The following is a 19,652-nucleotide window of genomic DNA, read 5'->3' on the forward strand; positions in this document are numbered from 1 at the left end:
CCACTGCCTCAGGCATGCTGGCGCAGGCCTCGGCTGCCTTCCTGACTTTGTTTTTCATTTTTACGTTCAATTTCAGGACTCTTGCCTTTTGCTTCCCCATGACAAAGGTCTCTGCGATGTTGCTGCTGGGAAGCTGTTGCAGCAAAGGAAGGAAAGGAAAGCAAACCATGGTGTCTGGCTGCTGCGGTCCCAGTGGGCAAATACACACCCAATGTGGACCACATCCCACTGCCATGGCTGGAGCTGGCAGCTGGCACTGGCTAAAGGACACAGCTGATCTCAGGGGGAAGGTTTCTGCACCCCAAAGCCCCTTTGAGCATCCCAGGCTTGGGCATAGAGGACAAGGAGTCCAAAGCACCACTGCGTCCCTGCCAGCAGGGATGGGACAAGGGGGATTTAGTGACAAGGGGGTCTGGTGGAGGCTCCTCTCCGTCACCAGTGAGGTGCCCTCATAACCTCCCATGGCATGGCATCATTCTCTGGAGCACCTTGCAGGCACCCCACCAAGACACTTGCCCCAGTCAAGGGAAGGACTGGATGTCCCACAGTTACTTCATTTGGAGTTGCAGCGGGGGCAAGTTTGCCAGTGGACTTCAGTGGAGACCCAGTGAGGCATGTTTGGAGCTGGGGGTGAGGCATCTTCCCTTGCTGAAAAGAAGGGAGGGTTCCACCCAATGAAGATCTGCTGCCCTCAAAAGAAACTGCCAGAGCAGGATGATCCTGTGTTGCTGGAGGGGGAGAGTGGCAGGTGCTGGGGCCAAGGGAGGAACCCCTCTGGGCTCTGCAGGGCTGATGAAGCAGAGTTGGTTTGACCAGGGTGGTGGGTTAATGGTGCAGTGAAGATGGGGTGAAGAATTTAGTGATGACAGCAGATGATGAGGAGCTCATGCTAACCCCAAGGGCCACAGGTTGCCATCATCGATGCTGTTCCCATCTCTTCTCACTGATTCCTCTGCAAAACCTCCTGTTATAGGCCAGTACCACCTTCCCCAGGACCCTTCCCTCCTTCTCTCTTGCTTTTTTGTTTGTTTGTTTCATTGTTTAATTTCCCAAAACTTGAAAGCCTTTGGCTGCAGAGAAAGGAGATGTGCTGCCGGGGCGGGATGGGAGCTTCTGCAAGGTGAGGCTCAGCTCACGTGGCCTGGTGTGGTCTCATGATGTGGCCACCACAGTGACACTGGGAGGGGCATTCAGGGTGCCTCCCTGACCTCTCCCTACAAAGCAAGTCTCAGCCATGGCCTGGCAGATCAAAATCCATCCCAGCCTCCCTCCCCGCTGCACATCCATTGCTGGGACAGCACTGCCTGTCCTGTCCCCACCAACCTGGGGGAGGAGGATGCAGGAGGGGGCTGCCCAAACCACCTTTGGCCCCCCAAATGACCTTGGCTCCTGGGACAGGGCACCAGGTGAGCCCCCAACTGCCCAGTCTCTAGGTGAACCCTGGCCAGATGAGGCTGTTTGCAGGCTGCACTAATATTTAGGACCAGGGTTGGAGCCTGGGTCGGGGTGGAGGCAAGAACAGCTTCAGGAGGGATGGCAATGACAACGTGCTGCCGTTCTCAGCACCCAGCAGCCCCCCTTTGCATTTAGGGTGAGAAAAGCAAAAGGGGGAGATGTGGGAGCTGGGGAGGATGGGTAGGAGGGGGTGAGGCACGTGAGGAGATGCTGGCGATTGGTGCATAAGGGAGAGGTGTGAGGCTCAGGGGGCTCCAGCCACAGTCTTTTCACTGAGCCTGCACTGGTACTCGGTATGCGAGCTGAGGAAAGAACAAGGATGGCACAGGGGTCAGGAAAGCCCTTCTCCCACATCTCCCTGGGGAGCGGCGCTCAGCAGCTGGGCTACCCCTTGTCTGTACTGCAGTGGACCTCAAAAACCACTAGTACAAGAGCATTTTGCACTATTTCTCTGCTCTCCCCCCTTCTCTTTTTCTCCACCTTCCCCATGAAAACTCTTTTTTGCTGTTGGGTGTTTTTTGGTGGTGGTTTGTTTTTTGTTTTTTTTTTGGTTGTTACTGATTTTAGTTTTTTTTCCCAAATGGAGCATTGTATATTTAATGATCGACAGTTCACTTTGCTTCCAGACCGCTGTCCTGGCCATGGCTAGGATCCCTGCCTACTGTGCCCCCCTCTCCAGCCCCGCCAGCCCCACACCACTGCCAATGGGGACAGGCATCACCACGCACGTTACCCACCGTTGTAACACAGTTGTTAAAACACACCAGATTCCGAGTTTCCTGCCTGGTTTTTATCTTTAGCAATACTCACTACACATTTTACGGTAGCTTTTTATAGCTTTACATACATACGGTAGCTCTGTTGTTTTGTTTCGTTTTGTTTTTGTTGTTTTGGGTGGTTTTTTTTTCCAGTAAACAAGAAATACTCATAATCTTACTGGTGGGGAAAGAAAAAAAAAAAAAGCAGTTTGTGAAAAACTGACAATGGAAGAAGAGCTTAATGCTCTGTTTAGCATTTTGTACTTTAAAAAATCTCACATTTTATTAAAAAGTGAAGATTGCTGTATACTATTTATTCAACTTATAATTTATGTTACTCTTTGATCTTTGTCTTTTCTCATGACAAAGCATTTATTTAATAAAGTTATGCATTCAGTTAGCTTGTGCCTGACCCTCCTGGAGCATCTGTGTGCTGGAGCCTGCTAGCGAGGGGCTACGTCCCCAAGCATCCCCTGGCCCTGTGCCCCTGGGGACTCAGCCAGCTCCATGGGGGTGCCAGGGGAGGTACAGAGCCTGGGGGAATGGTTTAGGAGCGCTTTCAATACCAGAGCAGTGTGCATAGTCAGTGGTAAAACTGAAGTTTGAGTTTACAACACACTTAAGCAGAGCCGTCCAATTTTTTTTAGAAATAACCTTTGCATGGGTATGACAGCAGGGCACAGCACTGCACTCAGATGGCTTATGTGGGAGAGGGATGCGACTAAGCCCCCAGATGCTTGCCCAAACAGTCCTACAGTTTGGGACTGGATGTGATGTTTGAGCCTCAGACCTCTGGGCAGCTGAAGTATTTACCACAGTGTCCTGGAGCATTCCTGTGCCATCCATGGGGCAGCCCAGCCCAGCCAGGTCCTCAGAGACCTCGTGGTAGACCTTGGTGGCCCTTTGCTCTACCCTGTGTCCTCCCCAGTGCTGGATCTGCCCCTCCCTGTGCCCATGTAGCCATCACCCTTCATCTTCCCATTCACCCCCTCATCTCCCTCCTCCTGTGCCCCCATCCCTTCCACCCACCCGGCTGCCAGCATCACCCCATGTGCCCGGGGCAGGGCAGGAGGCAAAATCTTCCCCGTTGGCCCTCACTGTGCCAACAAGTATCCCCCATCCTATTTGCACCACCCAGGGCTGGCACAGCCACTCACTCCCTCCTCTCCCCATAGCACAGCTGGGGCCAAACATGCTGCCCCAAGCGACAGAGGCGGGGGGGGTCCGAACCCCGGTGCACCCCCGTGCCGCGCCGCTAGGCTGGACCCGCTGCCTCAGGCACCCCTCTGCGCGGGAGCCGCACGGCACGGCAGCGGCACCAGGCGGCGCTGGGCAGCGAGGCTCTGCTGTTGCTTTCAGCCACACAGGCACTGGAAATGGGCTTTCCACCCAAAAAGTTAACGCTTTTCTCCCCCGCCTTCAGCTAGCTGGCTAGTAAATTATACTCCTACCCTCAAACTACCGCTATCTATATGGATACAGATATGGCTATAGATAGCTATAGCTGTACATAGATAGTCATACAGTCTTACACTAATTCTTTATAGTAAATATTACTGTATTATACTACTGCATAATTTTTATGCTCTACTAAAACTGTAGTTTGCCAGTGTATGTAGTTTTGTGTGTGTACACCAGAGATGCTGGGGTTTCAGCTAGTACCCTATGTGCAGCTGGGTAAGCCTCAGTGCCTGACTACGTGTCTGATTACCCAGACCTCAGGAGGCACAAAGATGGCCCAGAGGAAACCCCAGAGCCAGGATCTGGGCCGTGACACACATCAAACCCATGCACACACACATGCAGCCTTTAAGGCCACATTGCAACCCTGGGGAAACCTAAACAGGAGCTCTTTGCACCTCTTGCCTTGTTGCTGCTTCTGCCCCTCTGCAAGGTGCCCGGCAAGCTGCAAGCTCCCTTTACTGGGCTGAGGGCTCCTGTTCTCCTCCAGCACTTGACCAAGAGTGTGCCCCCAGTACGTGGAACTTCTGCCCCCCCAAGCCCTCCCAAAAACAGCACCTGGCTTGGAGCACCCTTGTGCCCCACAGTGCTACTTGGCATCCCCTGAGCCACCTTCAGCTCCCCCCAGGGGCACAAAAGACAATATTAATTGCTAATTTTGCTCCTTTTCTCATGTTCTCCTGCTTACATCCCACCCCCCATCCTATGTCTGTCCTTGCAGCCCCATGCACTGGCTGCCTTCTGTCCCCATACGTGTTCCTGGGGCTCCCTGCCACTGCCCAGCCCCTCAGCACACATCAGTCCTGCCCAGCATTCTCGCATGGGATAGGAGGAAACAGATGGGGAAGCAGCCTAGCGGTTTTGCCTTCCTTTGGGGAGGACAAAGGGAAACCACAGACACCTGGATGTTGGCTGTCAGAGCCACATGGGGCCTCTCCCTCAATGCTGCAACTTTAATTGAATGCAGCATGTTTTTTTTTCTATTATTATTATTGTTATTATCTGCCTCCCAGCGGCGCCCCAAGCACTGAGTTGTGCTGTGATGCTCCCTTTGGCAGCACTTCTCACCTGGGGAGAAGGTGCAGGCTCCTCAAGAGGCCTGTCTCCACAGCCCTGTGAGTGGAGCAGCCCAGGCCTTCCCACACCTTCCCAGCAGCCCGTGCTGGGGAAAGGCTTCACACAGAAACACTAAAGCTGACTCTTCAGCCAGCTCAAATTTTGCCCTCCTTGCACAAGCAAAGGTCAGAGTCCTTGAAGGATTTCTCCATGCATCATCTAACTCAGCCAAGGAGCTATTTGCACAGGGGGCAGTGGAGACCAAAACTGTAGCAAGAGACCTAAAGGAACCTGGATGATTCATGGAGAGCAGGCCCATCTGCCACCTAATAAACAGCATGAACAACTCAAGAAGACCCTGAGGTACCATGGCTGGGAAGATAGAAAAAGCAGAGCACCCTTACCCTTATAGCCTTTGCCCAGGAATTGGCAAAGGTCTCCATTGTCCCTGCGCTGGGTAGGAGGGACCCTTCCTCGCAAAGCTGCTACACTGCTCAAGAAGCAGGAAGTTCCTGCTCTCACACAGCCTCTCTCCAGCTCAGGAAGCTCCACAGGCATCACACTGGATGGGGCATTCACACTGCCATCCTCTCCACCCAGCAAAGTGGGACACAGCCATCCTTTGCCACCAAATCTAGCTGCTGTCAGCGGGAAAGATGGTCTCCACACATATGCTGGCCAGATGTTGACTTAAGGGCACAGTTGCATTTTGCAGGCTCAGAAGATACCACATGTGGAGCAGGAACATAACAGGCCAGCCAACAAGTCACACCAGTTCCTCGCTGCTCGTACAACTGGGACCAGTGATGATGAAAGGCCCAACTCCCATTGCTGCTTGTCAGGCCCAGTGTTTACAAAACCCCTGGACAAAAGCTGAACAGGCCCAAATTTGTGTGTGATGCATTAGGCAAGGAAACATTTCCTATGAGCAGAGGGGAGTGGGGAGGGGGGAAGATGACAGTTTTCTGGCATCCCATTTAGTTTATTCCAACTTTATGCAGCTCAGCTTTTCCAAAAGAGAAAAAAAAAAAAAAACAAAACCGAAAAACAACACAAAAGAAAACTTCCTGGTTCCTAAACAAAACAAAAAGTACAAACTGTAGATGAGAGCCAGCGTGTGCAAGGTTTACATGAATAAGCAGAACACCCTCGGCTGTTAACAGAAAACAGCATCATTTTTACAGTTACTTGGCTTTGCATGGTGATGTGGTTTGTTTTCCCTCTTGCTCCCTCTCATTCACATTCTCATGTGCACCCCCACATCCCTGACTTTCCAAAGGGGTCCCCTTCCCCGTCTCTTCCACTACCACATCCAAAGCCCTGGGAAGTTGCAAGGGGCTTAATTTGCAGACACTGCTGCACCCTTTGCACTTAGGATCTGAAATATGGGGCCAAAAGGGGGAAAGCAACAAATCCCCTTCTTCCAGAGCCTGTGGGCTTTTTGTTTTCTTTCTCCAGACCAAAGTCCCCAGATGAGGGAGTATCAGCAGTGGGAACCCTGATGTGGTGTTTCTTTAGCACAGTTTGGTGTTTCCAAGGCATGCTGGCAGTCACCAGGGGATGGTCCCATCCCTGAAGGTCATGGTCAGGTAGATTTGCTGCCTGGCACCCACCATGCAGGCACAGGGTGTTCCCCACCAGCACCCACAGTCACCAAGGAATCCCCTTCCTCCACCCTAACTGAACCTAACCCTATGATGGACCTGGGATCTGGAGTCTATTTGCTACTCAGAAGCATTTGCCAAAAATTGGGAGATGCTTTATCCTCCACCCTGCCCCCAGCTTTGATTTCATTTAGGGGAAGCCTGAGACTTCTACTGTAAGGAGATGATTTTTGTGACTGCTCTGCAAACAGTATCCATATTAAAAAGGAAGGAGTGGAAAAACAAAAGGTAGAAAACAAATCTCCTTGCTTAGGCGACAGGGAAGTTATTTATTCTCAGTGTCTGTGTGCTCTGTACAGGAAGAAATCAACAGGTGAAGTAACAGCAGAGACATCTCTTCTCAGAACGGCATGTCCAGCACAAAACCTCTCTGAGCGCTTGAATCGCTTGGATTTAATCTACTCAAACGTGTATGTGGGCAGAGGGGGTGCATGTGTGTCAGGACCTTTACAAAGCACGATACATACTGTAATTTACTTACAAAAAAAAAAAGATAAAGTGTGTGCTGAATAGCAGATGCTCACTCCAGTCCCAAGCAAAAATGGAGGGACAAGGGCAGCTGCTTGGGAGTGCAGGTTTTAGATGGGTTTTTCCTATCTAGAAAGAAAGAAAGAATGAATAAGAGAGAAAGAGACAGACAGAGACACTCCCTGGTTTGTTATCCTAAATCTACACAGGCATCCTTCCAGCCAGCCCCAGCAAGTTCACTTTAGCTCCCTCAGCATAAGCTGATTCAAAGAAATACTCGGCAATAGCCCTTCAGATCCCCTGGAAAACCAAGTGTTTAGCTTCACCATCACCCAAAGGCCCTGTCATCCCAAACCTGGGGCTGACTGTGCCCCAGCACCAGGAAGGAAACACCCAGGGATGCCTTAGGAGGCAGAAGGAGCTGTCTCATATTTAGCCCTTTCCCTCACTGATGCCTTCTTGAGGGATGCATCCTGACTGTGCCAGCATGTTCCAGCTGGGAAGACAGGGGCTTTCCTTCTTCCCTCCCTCCCACACTGCATCCCATGCCATGACCAATGGCCAGGCTGGGGCACAGGGGACCAGTAGGATGCAAGAGGCAGGCCACACAGTATTTACAGTCTTTGGTCTTGGGGAAGGGAGGGAAAGAAGGGGAAAGGTGGGGTTTTAACTTTTTTTGTTTTGCTTTGTCCCACTCCCACCTACGGCAAAGGGTTTTGTCCCCTGGGAAGTGTCAGGGAGCACACAGCATTCTGTGCTGAAGGGTGCAGGAGGATGCCGCAAAGCAGCAGGGATGGCAGGGCCGCAGGGCGAGGAGCAAAAAAGACCGATTCTCTGGCTTACATTGGGTGAAAGACTATAGGAAAGCAGTCCCTTCTCCTTGCAACCCCCCCACCGCCCTTCCCCTCCCGTTCTCTCTCCCCTCCCCAGGAGCCGGGCAGCAGGGGAAGGAGAGCAGCACGCAGGACCCAACCCCAGTCTCTTCCAGAGCCTAAAGAGACATGCTGAAACCCATGTAAAATCCAGCACTGGGGCCACAGTGAGCCGCCTCCAGCAAGCAGGATCACGTCTGTCTACTGGCTTCGCAGGGCATGTGCTCCCCGGTCCTCCTGCTCATGAGCTGTGTAGAAGAGGTGGCACTCAGGGTCCCCACGGATGGTGGGTGCGCCCTGGATCACCTTCCCATGGATGGGGTCCACGCACCAGCACTCGCCACGCTGCCCATTCACCGACATCTTGCACTGCATGGAGAGGGACAGGGCAGGCGTCAGAGGAGGAAATAGGAGGATAAAACAATGACACACACACCACCACCACCACCCCCAGCCCAAAGCCTTAGCACAGGCAGAGCTGGGGTTTCTCCAGCCATTTGGCACTACTTTGGATTTAGGCAAGAGTCATGGATGCTGCACTTGAGACACACCAAGGTCTGTGCTGCACCAGCAGTCCAGGCTGAGGGCTGGACCTCTGCCCCCAGGGTGCCAGGGACCAAGGAGTCAATTTTCATGAACCGCAAGACAACTATCCTCAAGATGCACCACGCTCTGTCAACTGAAGATAAAATCATCCATAGAGTCAAACATTCCTGAGGGAAGAGGGATGAGACAGACTGGCACATGAGCTGTGTAAGCTGCTTCTTACCTGCAAATTGGGCTAAACAAACGAACATGAGAGCAAGGCCCCCAAAACCAGATGCAAATAAGTTTCCAAACAGGGTTTCGTGCTGTCACAGACCAGAGGTGGGGACCGTGGTGCACCTGGACCTTGATTCTGCCTTACACACAGCCTGGTTAGAGACAAGTTTCTTGCCCTAATGGCAATCTAATATCCACCTCTTGACCTGGAAGGGCTGCAGGCACTTTGAACCTGATGCTCATCTCTGCATCCCCAGCAGATACATTTCTGAATAGGGTGTAGTGGAAGACACAGAGGTTACTCCAGCAGACTGGCCTCCATGTGCACTCTGTGAAGCTGAATTCAAGCCCTTTTCTGCAGCTGGACTGAAGTCAAAAATGCAATTTTGTTCATGGGAATAAAAATCACAAAAAGAAAGGAGGAAAAAGCCTCCCCAGCAGGAAAGTGCATCCAGGCACCCTCCACCCAAGTACTGGCCCACAGGAGGTGGGAGCAACTGGGAATGCTTTTGTTGGCATCCACTTTCCAGCAAATGAAAAGGAGCTGATGCTGAGCACTGGAAACGCAGATGGAGGGAAATGGGTATCATTTTATATTTGCCCTGTTTGCTCTTAACAAGGGGGGAAGAAGAGAAAGCAAATTTTGTCCCCTCTCTTTCTCTGCAGCAGTGACCAGTCTGTCAGCACAGGCTGACTGGCTTCCCAGGCACAAGGAGCAGCAAAGACTTTTCTTTTGTAGTACTCAGTGCTTTGCTGTATTGCCCAGGCTCATTCCCCAGACACGGCTCATCTCCTTAACAAGGAATTTGCCAGCTTTTCTCCATCTACTCCGTTCAAGTGTGCTCATGCTGGGGGATCCAGCCAGCCCATGGGGCTCTTCAGGGGGAGGTAGAGTGTAAGGGGCCAGGCAGGACAAGGAAGAGAGAGGGGACAAAGGGAGATAATCTCAGAACAATCTACTTTTTTAATGCCCTTTTTTTTTAATGCTCCTGATCAAGTGGTAAAAGTAGCCCTAAGAAAAAGGCTTAGCCATGAATCAGGTTTCCTGGGGTCCCCTCCAAAGGCTCAGTTACACATAGCTATAAAGGGTGCTCTTATCCATGTACTATTCACATGTGGCTGCTAGTCAACCCTGGACAAGCTGCTGTTTAGCTGCCCAAGAGATTTTTCCTGGCATTTTTTTCCCCCATGCCTCAGCTGCTGACACCTGCTGATTTTACATTAGTAAAGCCAAGAAGTCAGAATTCAGACACACATTAAGTCATCTGAGTCCTGTTGGGTCCCATAAATACTTTCAGAAGCATGCTGCACCCTAACCCACATCTCACCTGGAAGGAATCCCTCCTGGAGCTGTGGGACCAGCCTTGATTTGTGGAAGAAAACCAGGAAAGTGCACTAGAAACCTTCCTGACCTCAGGAGAAAGTGCCTTCTGCTTTGTCTGTAAGACTGGCCAGCATCAGCCCCTCCATGCTTTTATTCTGTAGCAGGGCCCAGCCAGGCCAAGAGCTGTTTCAAAACACATGAAAATAGACCTGGACATATAAGCAGCTCTTGTGGGAAAGAAGGGGCTCTGAACTAGACAGATTCTCCATCTCTGGTCTGTTTGCAGCCACATGTAGATGTGGGTCTCACACTTTCACATGCTAGCCCATGGCTGCAGGTGCACCTGGGTGTTACTAAACCTGTCCATGCTGAACGTGATATTTGTACAACATCAGCCCAGGCCCAAGCACGTGCTCTGTGGCTGCACATGGTGGACATGCATGATGAGCTGAGGGCTGCTGCCAGGAGTGCAGCCAGCCCTGGGACGCCAGCTCTTTCCAGTTACCTGTTTGAGATTGTACAAGCCATGCTTGTCACAGTTGGGGATGTGGAGAGAGTAGAGGTGCTCCAGGGGACCTCGCTCATCCGGCAGCCGCATAGTGGAGATGCGCTCAAGGACCTGATCCAGCTCCTGCTGACAACGGGTCTGAAAAGAGCCCAGACACAACAAGACAAAAATCAAGGCAATGGGACTACTCAATGTCAACAGTTTGGACAACAGAAACACCAGTAGGGACGAACACCTATGTGCACCTGCTCATGACACAGGTTTGCAACTGGGTCATGCTGCAGACTTCACCTGCAGCCACCCAACATCAGTGTTGCATGTCCACACATGCCAGTATGTGGAGATCCACACAGGAAGACGTGCTCATCTCTCCCACCTGCCTCAAGTGGCCAAGAGCCAGCATGACACCAGTTCACAGGCCCTGGAGGAGGAGAAGCCTCAGAGACACTCCCATGGGTCCCACTAGTGAAAAGGGTATGTGAAGCAGGACTAATCCAGACAGACCAGGAGTATTTCCATGAGCATCCTGCACCTGGGAAGCAGTTTTGGCTCAGAAGTGCCACTCAAAGTGGAGGGGAAGCCCTGGGAGTTAGAGCACCCAGCAAAGCCAGCCTCTGGAGGCATCCCTCTTGCTCCATAGCAGCCCCAAGCCACAGCTCCCAGCCAAGGCAATCTAGTTGAATAATGCCTGATGCGAGCTGGAGTGAGTCCACACCTCTCTACTTTTGCAGTTGCTGGGGTTGGTTTGTTGGGTTTGGGTTTTGGTGGGGTTTTTTTTGTTCCAAAGGAGCAGCAGTGTGGGAGCTCTCCCAGTTGACAGTGCCTACAGCTTGTTTTGAATCTCTGCTTTACCTGTTTCTTGGAGGGATGAGGGCTCTTTTAAAGCCCCTTTCTGTAGAAACACCCTGTATGTTCACACAAACACGTATTACGGACCTTTTGGGATGGCTTCCCATCCCTTCTAGTTGCCTTGACCAAGCTGCCCACTAGAGGGAAACCACGGCCAACGACTGGAGGGCAACGAGACGGGGAAGAAGGGGACAGGGAGGACTCTGGGCACTCTCCCTGCTATGTGACAGCCCCACAGACCATCCTCAGGGGCTCTGGGCCCCCTCAACCCAGACTATGGCTGCCCTACAGCAGTCAGACCACGAACACCTATTCCCAAATCCCTTTGGGCTATCCCTAGCACTCGCTTGCAGGAAAAGGGTATGAGAAAGCCAGTCCATGGGCAAAGGGCATGCTCACACCCCTGAGGAGGTATGTGTCGAGCCAGCAGGACCCCCTTTTCCCTGGCTCTGCTGTTAGGAGGTGAAGATACAATGAAAATAAAGCCTCCCTGCCAGCACATCAAAGTTCATGAGATGGTATGCTTGGGCTCAGCTTTAGGGCAAAACAAACGTTTGCCTTTTCTTTTTTTCTCTCTCCCTCTCCCCCCCCCTTTTTTTTTAATTTCCCTCCCTATTTTTTTCTTTTCAAGACACTGTGTTCCAGATGCCACTGAGCCTTTGCCTTCAGCATTTCTCAGTGAGTCCACAGCAGCCTCTGTTAGCTCCCCATATCCCTTGCCCTCTCACCCTGCCCGTCGACAGCCGTGACTTCTTGGAGTCCTCGTGGTTGTGATGAGGCTTGCCGATTTTGCCCATCTGCCGCTGCTGCTCATTCACCTTCTCCCTCATAACTGCCAGCTCCTTCATGCCCGTCTTCATGGGCTTCCTCCCACCAGCTCCACTCAGGATCCCTGTAGTGCCATCCACATGGTTCTCAGCAAGGATGCTCTCAGACCGGTCATCGCCATTATCTGCGGTAAAGAAGGCAGACAACGAAAGGGTCAAGCTCAGCTAGGCATTCTCTCACGAGTTCCTCCCGTCCTGGATCACTTTCATGTGTGACTGGTTACCAAGCCATAAAATTTTTTGCATGCAAAAATTTTAAATTGCATTAGCCCTTTCATCTGGAAGGTGAGAATAGATCCTTTCATTCTGGAGTTATTACCACACTAAAAGACAGTTTAGGGAACAGGGGAAATCGCTGCTGGAGAAGTTCTTTCTAGTTTTTCTTTGACCTTGCAAATTACTTCCCAGAGAATGTAATTTTCCCATCACAAATCCAGTTGGGCTGAGCATGCCAAGTGTACTTCGGCTCCAAAACTTAAAACCACAGTGATTAGTAACAATACCTTGAGTCCATCTATCAACCCCCAGAGTATCTCCAGGAATACTTACTCCATATTAATGTGCTAAAATAAATTCTTAGTCCTGCTTTCAAAAATACCTTTCCTCTGTTTTATGGCCACCCCAATTTCCCTCAGAGATCCTGCAATTTCAGTGATCATCCTTGCTGTATCGTCTTTCACATTGTTTGTCATACAGCACATTACTCATTTAGCTTCTACCTACTTCTGCATTTGGCCACTCCTGCTGACTATGGAACTGCTCCACATGGCCTGGGCCCAACTCTGCCACCACTGCAAGCTGCAAGAACCCCAGCTAATTCAGCCATTTCAAAGCCAGTTAACAGAAACCTGAGGATAAAACACTGGACTTTTTTTAACCTCCCCTACTCTCTCCTTTGTGCCTTTTCCAGGTTCACTGGCTGCTGTTTCTGAGAGTGATCCCTGCCAAAGTAGGCCGCAGCGGTCAGGATGCTGCAGACATCGGTCCCTCTGGCCTTTGCAGTGGCATTGAGGACAGATCTCAATTCCTCCGACTTGCTCCAGGGAGCCCAGAAGGTGACAGCTAACCCCTCCTTAGTCCCCAGTCTTATGTGGCTGAGCAAGCACATCTAACACTGTAGCTGGATCTAACATTAAGCTGGCTCTGATTTAAGCAGGGGCTTGGACCAAGACTTCTAGTGGTCCTTTCCAGGCCAAATTAGGATTCAACCCCTGCACATCACCTTTCGCCACAATAACCCAGGCTTAGTACATCTTTGCATATATCTCTGTATATAGGAGCTCCACAGGGCCCACATCAGTGACAGACCAGGCCATTCTGGTCCTACAGTGGTGACAAACATGAAGTGTCTTTTAGCGTATACCAAGAAGGAACTCTAATGCTTAGCCTCTCAACATCAGCATTTTCTCCAGCACCTCCAGTTTCAGCTTTCCAGCACTCCAGAAATCAGGCACTTAATATAGAAATAAAGAGATCACATCAAACTGTGCACAACGGAGGGCAAGCAATATTTTTGCTCGTATCACAATGCCTAATTTACTTCTCTCACCTGCTTCTTGGAAGCCCAAGCACACAGAACATTTATAGGTTTTTAACATTTCCTTTTTTCAGAAGCTGCGTTGTGAAGTTTTGTCAGGCCATAGCTCTACTGTCATGACAAAGAGTGAAAAACCGTTAATAACGAGTGTTTGATTTCTGCCACAGCTTTCCAAGCTCTTTTCAGATGTTACAACCCCAGGCTTACACAGGAGGAACTGCAAGAAGAGTTTTGTCTGCACTCACTGAGCAAATGTGCAGCTGCCTGCAAACCGATGGCTAGAGAACGGCTGGATCGAAGAGCCACCCCAGCCCAGCATGCCAGCCACAAGAGATCAGCAGCAGCTGCTAAGGGACACCCGTCAGAAGGACCAGTGTGCTGCGGACCAGCAGGAAAAGCACCTTCATGGCTGGAGACTTCATCTGACCCACAGGACTTAAAAGCTACCAACAAACTCATCCCTCAATGGATGTGTCCAATACCCTTTTGAACTTCCTCACCATACTGGCCTCAGATCTCCTAATACCCGGATAGTCCCACTTCCCAGAAATACTAAATGTGTTTGGTCTGCAGGTTTATAGCTGCTTAGGTAGCAACTGAAAAAGCAAACACAGGGCAAAACCAATCTGGCAAAGTCCACGAATTTCCTCAATACTGCTTCCAGATGAGAACTGGGACCAGGTCTGATAGCCAAGATGGGCGAGCTCAAAGTCTGGGCTTCCACCTGGCAATTGCTGTCTGGCCGTCATCCTAGGAGCCGGACAAGGAATATTTTGAGCAGGAATCTTCTGTTTATACACCAGTCTCCCTGTTAATTAGAAACACATAGTGAGAAGAGTGAAGGCCATGACGCCGCCCTTCAGACAGGATCAAATGAAAAAGCACCATGTAAAAGACGGGCAAGGCTGGCCAGGCTCTGATTCTCAGTGAACTGCTTGGAAGGGTTTTAGCCTGACATCTTTTGTGCTTCTCTCCTCAGTGTCCCACCAAGCTGTCAACAACAGCAGACCAACAAGCGCAGCAGCAGGGCAGCATCTCAGACACATTACAGTCCCCTTCTTCATTCAGAAAACCAATGGTACAACCAGACAGAAAAGCAGCAAACTGGAAGTGGTGCCTTCTCCCATCGATTCTCTCTCCTTCCTGCCTCCAACTAAAATATATAGACATCTGCCCAAACAAGCACTGAGCTAGTAAATGAAGGCACGCTGGTAAGCCTCTTTTTGGCTGATTCATTCACAAAACCTGCTTCTGATAATATTTTCACTCATTTTTCCCACTTTCCAATGCTAACAAATATCAGCCCAAAGAAAACCACTGATGGGAGCAGAGTGTGCATGAACACACCCAGGGATCAGAAAGATTGGTCTTGGCTCCCCAGGCACCATAATAGGAGCAAGCCTGGAGCAGAGGCCGGGAACATCTAGCTGCTATGGACCGAAAGCTCTCTTCTCCAAGGCCAAGCCAACTGCGATGCACCATACCTTCATCCTGTTGCCAGTCTGGACTGATCCACCTGGGGCTAGTGCCAGAGCCCCATCACAGCTCTTCCCTCTCCCAAATCCAGCACTGCTCTTAGGAGCTCTCTTGACCTGGGGCTTACAGGGATGACTCAATCACTGGGAAAGGGAGATGGGACAGGAGGGGCTGGCCTCACGTGCAAAGCACTGGCATCTCGTTCACAGACAAGCTGCGCTCACAGGAGGAGGCTGAGCATCAGGTATGATGAACCACATTTCAAAGAGCAACTGGGCTGGGTAGCGATGACAAGAGCAGATACATCAAGGCTCAAGGTCAGGAGAACAGAGCATGCCACAAGCCAAACAACACCTTTTTCAGCCAGATAATTCTTGTTAACACTGCCCAAAAGCAGAGCTGTGCATACTTGCTTATGACTGTCCATGAACCAACTAAGCCACCCACCAAACCCTACTGGCATGGGATGGGCAGGTATACAATTGCCTCAGATACACAACACTAATCTTTTTGTCAACCTGGCAAACGCCCTTTCGCTGACCAATTTCAATTCACACTAAATATATTTGTGAATGGACTGGTGCCAAACTCCAAATTAATTATGTTTTATAGTTCTTCCATTTTACTATGGCATGTGGAAAACATCTCCTGTGCTATTCTGGATCAAAAGGTAGAGAGATTTGTGAAGGGTGGGACAAGTGTGGCAGGAATCAAAGCAGATAGCTGAAGTTCTCCTGAATGCTGATGTGAAGCCCATGAAACAGCTCTCTTCATGCTAAGAAAATGATTTCTTTATGGGCTTCTTCAAGGAAAATTCCCATTGGTTTTAACAGGGCAAGGACTTGGCTAAGGTGAAAATGTATTCAAATGGCCATCAACTGATGTCTGTAGGGAGCTGCACAGTCTCGCCAACATTTTCAACAGCGGCTACCAATTTCCAGTGCTGAAATCTGGGGAATTTGCTTTGAGACCTCTAGGAACCTCTGTTGAGACAGCAAGAAACAGAGGGGCTTAAAAACAACCTGCCACTTCTAGAGCTACATGAAGAAAAAAGCACCACACAAAAAAAGGCAGCTGCCTGTAGTTAAAAATACATCTTTATCCCTTTGAAGAGCCCCAAAGCATATCCGGGCTGTAGGTTGGGATTGAGTCAGTAGCACTCACTTAGCACAAGAGGGCCAGCCTATATCACAGGGAGCACACACTATGCCAAGGACCTCAGCCACCCTCTCCTGCACTGCTCTCTCTCTCTGCACTTGCTTTCCTTCAACAACAGCTTGCCCAGAGGGTTTCACATGCATTTGCTTAGCTACCGCGGTGTTAGGGTAGCATTTCAGTGCTGACTACTGTCCCAGACCCACAGAAAGTTTCACTTAAGTGGCCTTGAACACACTGCCTGAAGTCCTGCTAGCCCCAGATCCTGGCTGTGCCCTGGGCTGGATGAAGGCTTATATCTCTTTCCCACAGCCATCACACCCTCCACTGGCCAGCATTTTCCCTGTGAAGACATCAAAATGCTTCACGGTTCATTAATTACCCTGGAGAGGTGTTCATCCTGGGTTGCACATGGTAAAAAACAAAGGCATGGAAAAATTCCCAAAGCCACGCAGGGAATTGATGAGTGAACCCAGAAGCCTGCCCTGACACTGCACCATGCACAGGAGTAAACACACTTGGAGCTGCAAATACAGCATCAAAAGAGTGATTCTTCACCCTGAGCAGTGTTGTTTGTCTCATCTAGTTTTGTTTGTGTTTTTATTCCCTCCAACACTTCTAGCTTCTTGCAGCCATAAGTTCTACCGTTTCAGGATAATTTAAGAGCCCATTCTGGGTTTTGCTTGCCACTTTTCATTTTAAGGAGCAGAACTGCCCATCTTGGGCTGCCAGGAACCCACCACTTGTTCTTCACACCCTGAGAGCAAAGACAAGGCCTTTAAACCTGACCTTTAACATGCACAACAGCCATGGCCAGAGAAGTACTTGCAGGAAGGTTGGGAAGGAGCACACAAACCCTAACTGCAGCCCTGGTGACCTCTGCCTTATCAGATTGCAAAGCATTTTTAGGAGAGCCCTGGGCAAAGGTTCCTATGCAATAGCTTTAGTGTGGGTGTTGTTGACCTGGAGCTCGGATACCTCAGAAAACGTTTGCCAGCATGATTACACTGGCATTGCCATTTCCTCACAGCAGGAGCTGCCAAGAACAAAGGTTCCCCCACCCCAAGCCCTCTGGCCCATCCTGTCCCAAAAAGGGATCACCTCTGCCAAACTGCAAAGTGCTGAGCTACAGAACTCAGCATCCATCAGCTATCAGCTGGCAGCAGAGGAGGAACGTGGGCACATGGTACATGGTCTGGCCCCAAGTATAATCAAGCTAGGCTAGCTGCAGCTCTCCAGAGGCAAATGAAACCAAAGCAGCCTCTCAAGTTTCACTCTTCACACACAAAAAAACTGTGAAATGCCACAGAGGGAGCACAAGCAATGGGCCATGTAAGAGAGGGGAAATGGACAGAGAAGGGATGCAGAACGGATGTAGAGCAGAGAAGCAGCACCCCTGCCCAGAGCAAGATCTCTGACAGCTGCCAACTGGATGCTCAGGGAAGGAGCTGAAGAAAGGACATAATCACAGAGCAGTCTCTCCTCAGCTCTCATCCTGGCAATCAGCAGTTCAGGAGCCAAAGGCTGCATCTAGACTGGGTTTAATAGCCACTGACAGGCTTTACTGGGGAGGAGTCATGCATGATCCCTTTCTGGACTCAACTACAAGGACCCCCTCATACCTCCTCCAGGTCTCCCTCCCCAGCCAGCAACCTGTTCTGCTTAGCCACATCCATTTCTGGACAGGAGACATGGATGTTTAAGCACTAGATTTGCTTGCAGAGGACACAGCCAGCATTCCCAGGCAGCCCATGGGTGCCCATGCCACCCAGCTTTGGGGAGGGCTGGTTTCCCAGATCCCTCAGTCATGGGCTTCCATGAGACAGATGGAGATCAGCTTGGAGCATCTCCATCTGCCAAGGAGCTCTGAGGCCAGATTCCCAGGATCCTCTGCCTGCCTGCACTCCCCAGGGTTACTGAGCCAACTTGCTCAGTAACAGCGAGGCAACTGCACACCACAGCCAGAAAATCCTGAATCAGTCTCCAAGAGCATGTTTTACCTCTGTGATAAGCTGTCCACAAAGCACTCTGAGAGCCCCTGGGGCTGAGAGCACTGGGGCTCTGCAAACACCTTTTATTTTTACCATGAGATCTTTTCAGCCCATCTCTACCAGCAGGGAGGGCAGGACTGGGGAGGGAACGGCATGTTCTGGACAGGGGTTGCTTAGCAAGTTCCTCTCCCTGCCCTGAGCAGCTGGCACCGAGGGGTGATCCAAGGGGCACCCAGTGCCTTCCTTTGGCTCAGGCATCCTGCAGGAAATAGTTTATGCTCCTCCAAAGTGCCAGGGACATTGACTCAGGGCAGCACGGCTTTCAGCAGCCTGCTGTACTCTTCTCTGCCCATTGCCGGTGGCTGAAGAGAGCAACTTTCCCTGCTCCATTCACACAGGTCCAGAGCCAGAGAAAAAAAACTCTGACCCACTGCACAGTGCCCTATAATGCACCTGTGCCCAATAACACACAAACTCCTCTGGCACCCTAGAACAAGCACAGAAGTGACACTGAAATGGAGCTGATATCAACTAAGGGAAGGACTGGGGTGTCCCTTTTCCTGGGCTATTCCTCAGTCAAGTTGTTTGCTTTTTTTTTTTAATCATGTTTGTAGACTGGTTTCCCAAGGATACAGGACTTGTGCAATAACACAGCCTGCGTCTATGTGTTTCTGCATGTGCATGTGTTTGCATGACTGCCTTTCTCCCTATTAGCCCTCCTCCCCTTCCACCTCCCAACATATCTACAAACACGTCAGCAAATGCCAACTACATCTCAAACAGGAACACAATTCTCAAAAATAGCAAGTTTCCACCATTTCATGGAAATGTGCAGGCAAGCTGAAGAGAGATAAAATAGCAAGGTTTGTTTTGTTAGCTTGCTTTCCAAACGATTTGACTGATGGGACGTGTAGCACATCTCCAGCCCACTCTGTGTGGACCCAGCAGAGCACAATCCACTGCTGGGAAAGGTCTGCTCCAGCCCTCCTCCTGCCAACACTGAGCCCACAAGTGTTGTTAGCAACATCCTGTTCCCTTCTGTGCCAGCTGTTCGCTACATGCCAAGAGTGATAAGGGAAAATGCTGTTCTGGTCCCTCAAAAATGCAGGAGAACGCTTCAAGTCCCCTCAGTTACCCAACTTCCACTTGCAATCCTGCTTTTCTTTCACCCATTAAAATTCTTTCCCCAGGCATGGGGCTGCTGAGCATCCCAAGGCAGAGACTTCTGTGCAGAGGCTGCAGCAGAGACTCTCTGGAGTCACATAAAAGCCGAGGAGCAAGAGGGTCATCTTGTGTTTGATGACAGTGGTTTTGCACACATGCTTAACTTCAGCATGCATGAAGACAGGTTGCTCAGGGGAAAGACCTCAACATGTGTGGAAGGTTTTGCTGAGTCAGGCTCTCTGAGCTCCCTGCCACCATAAAAGCATTCCCCCTTGTTAGTGACCTGTATCTCAGCCCTTTCAACACACTTCTCTAATTAGCTCTT

At 50.5% G+C, this 19,652-nt stretch overlaps 1 protein-coding gene across 1 annotated transcript in view; it reads right to left on the reverse strand.

The window, feature by feature from the left end:
- Positions 1-6,643: 6,643 nt before the first annotated feature.
- The window catches only part of IGFBP2 (insulin like growth factor binding protein 2), a 62,745-nt gene continuing 49,736 nt past the window's right edge, over positions 6,644-19,652 (reverse strand). Inside the window, exons 2-4 of the mRNA XM_061458636.1 lie at positions 11,906-12,129; positions 10,326-10,466; positions 6,644-8,103 (exon numbers count right to left, since the gene is read on the reverse strand). Coding sequence (XP_061314620.1) covers positions 7,936-8,103; positions 10,326-10,466; positions 11,906-12,129 — 533 coding nt within the window. The 3' untranslated portion in view covers positions 6,644-7,935. The remainder of the gene's footprint in view (positions 8,104-10,325; positions 10,467-11,905; positions 12,130-19,652) is intronic.

The sequence above is a fragment of the Pezoporus flaviventris genome, unplaced genomic scaffold, assembly GCF_033815535.1.
Source record: "Pezoporus flaviventris isolate CSIRO_AGI_PZ_B2104156 unplaced genomic scaffold, CSIRO_AGI_Pfla_v1 ptg000001l, whole genome shotgun sequence".
Lineage (NCBI taxonomy): Eukaryota > Metazoa > Chordata > Aves > Psittaciformes > Psittacidae > Pezoporus > Pezoporus flaviventris.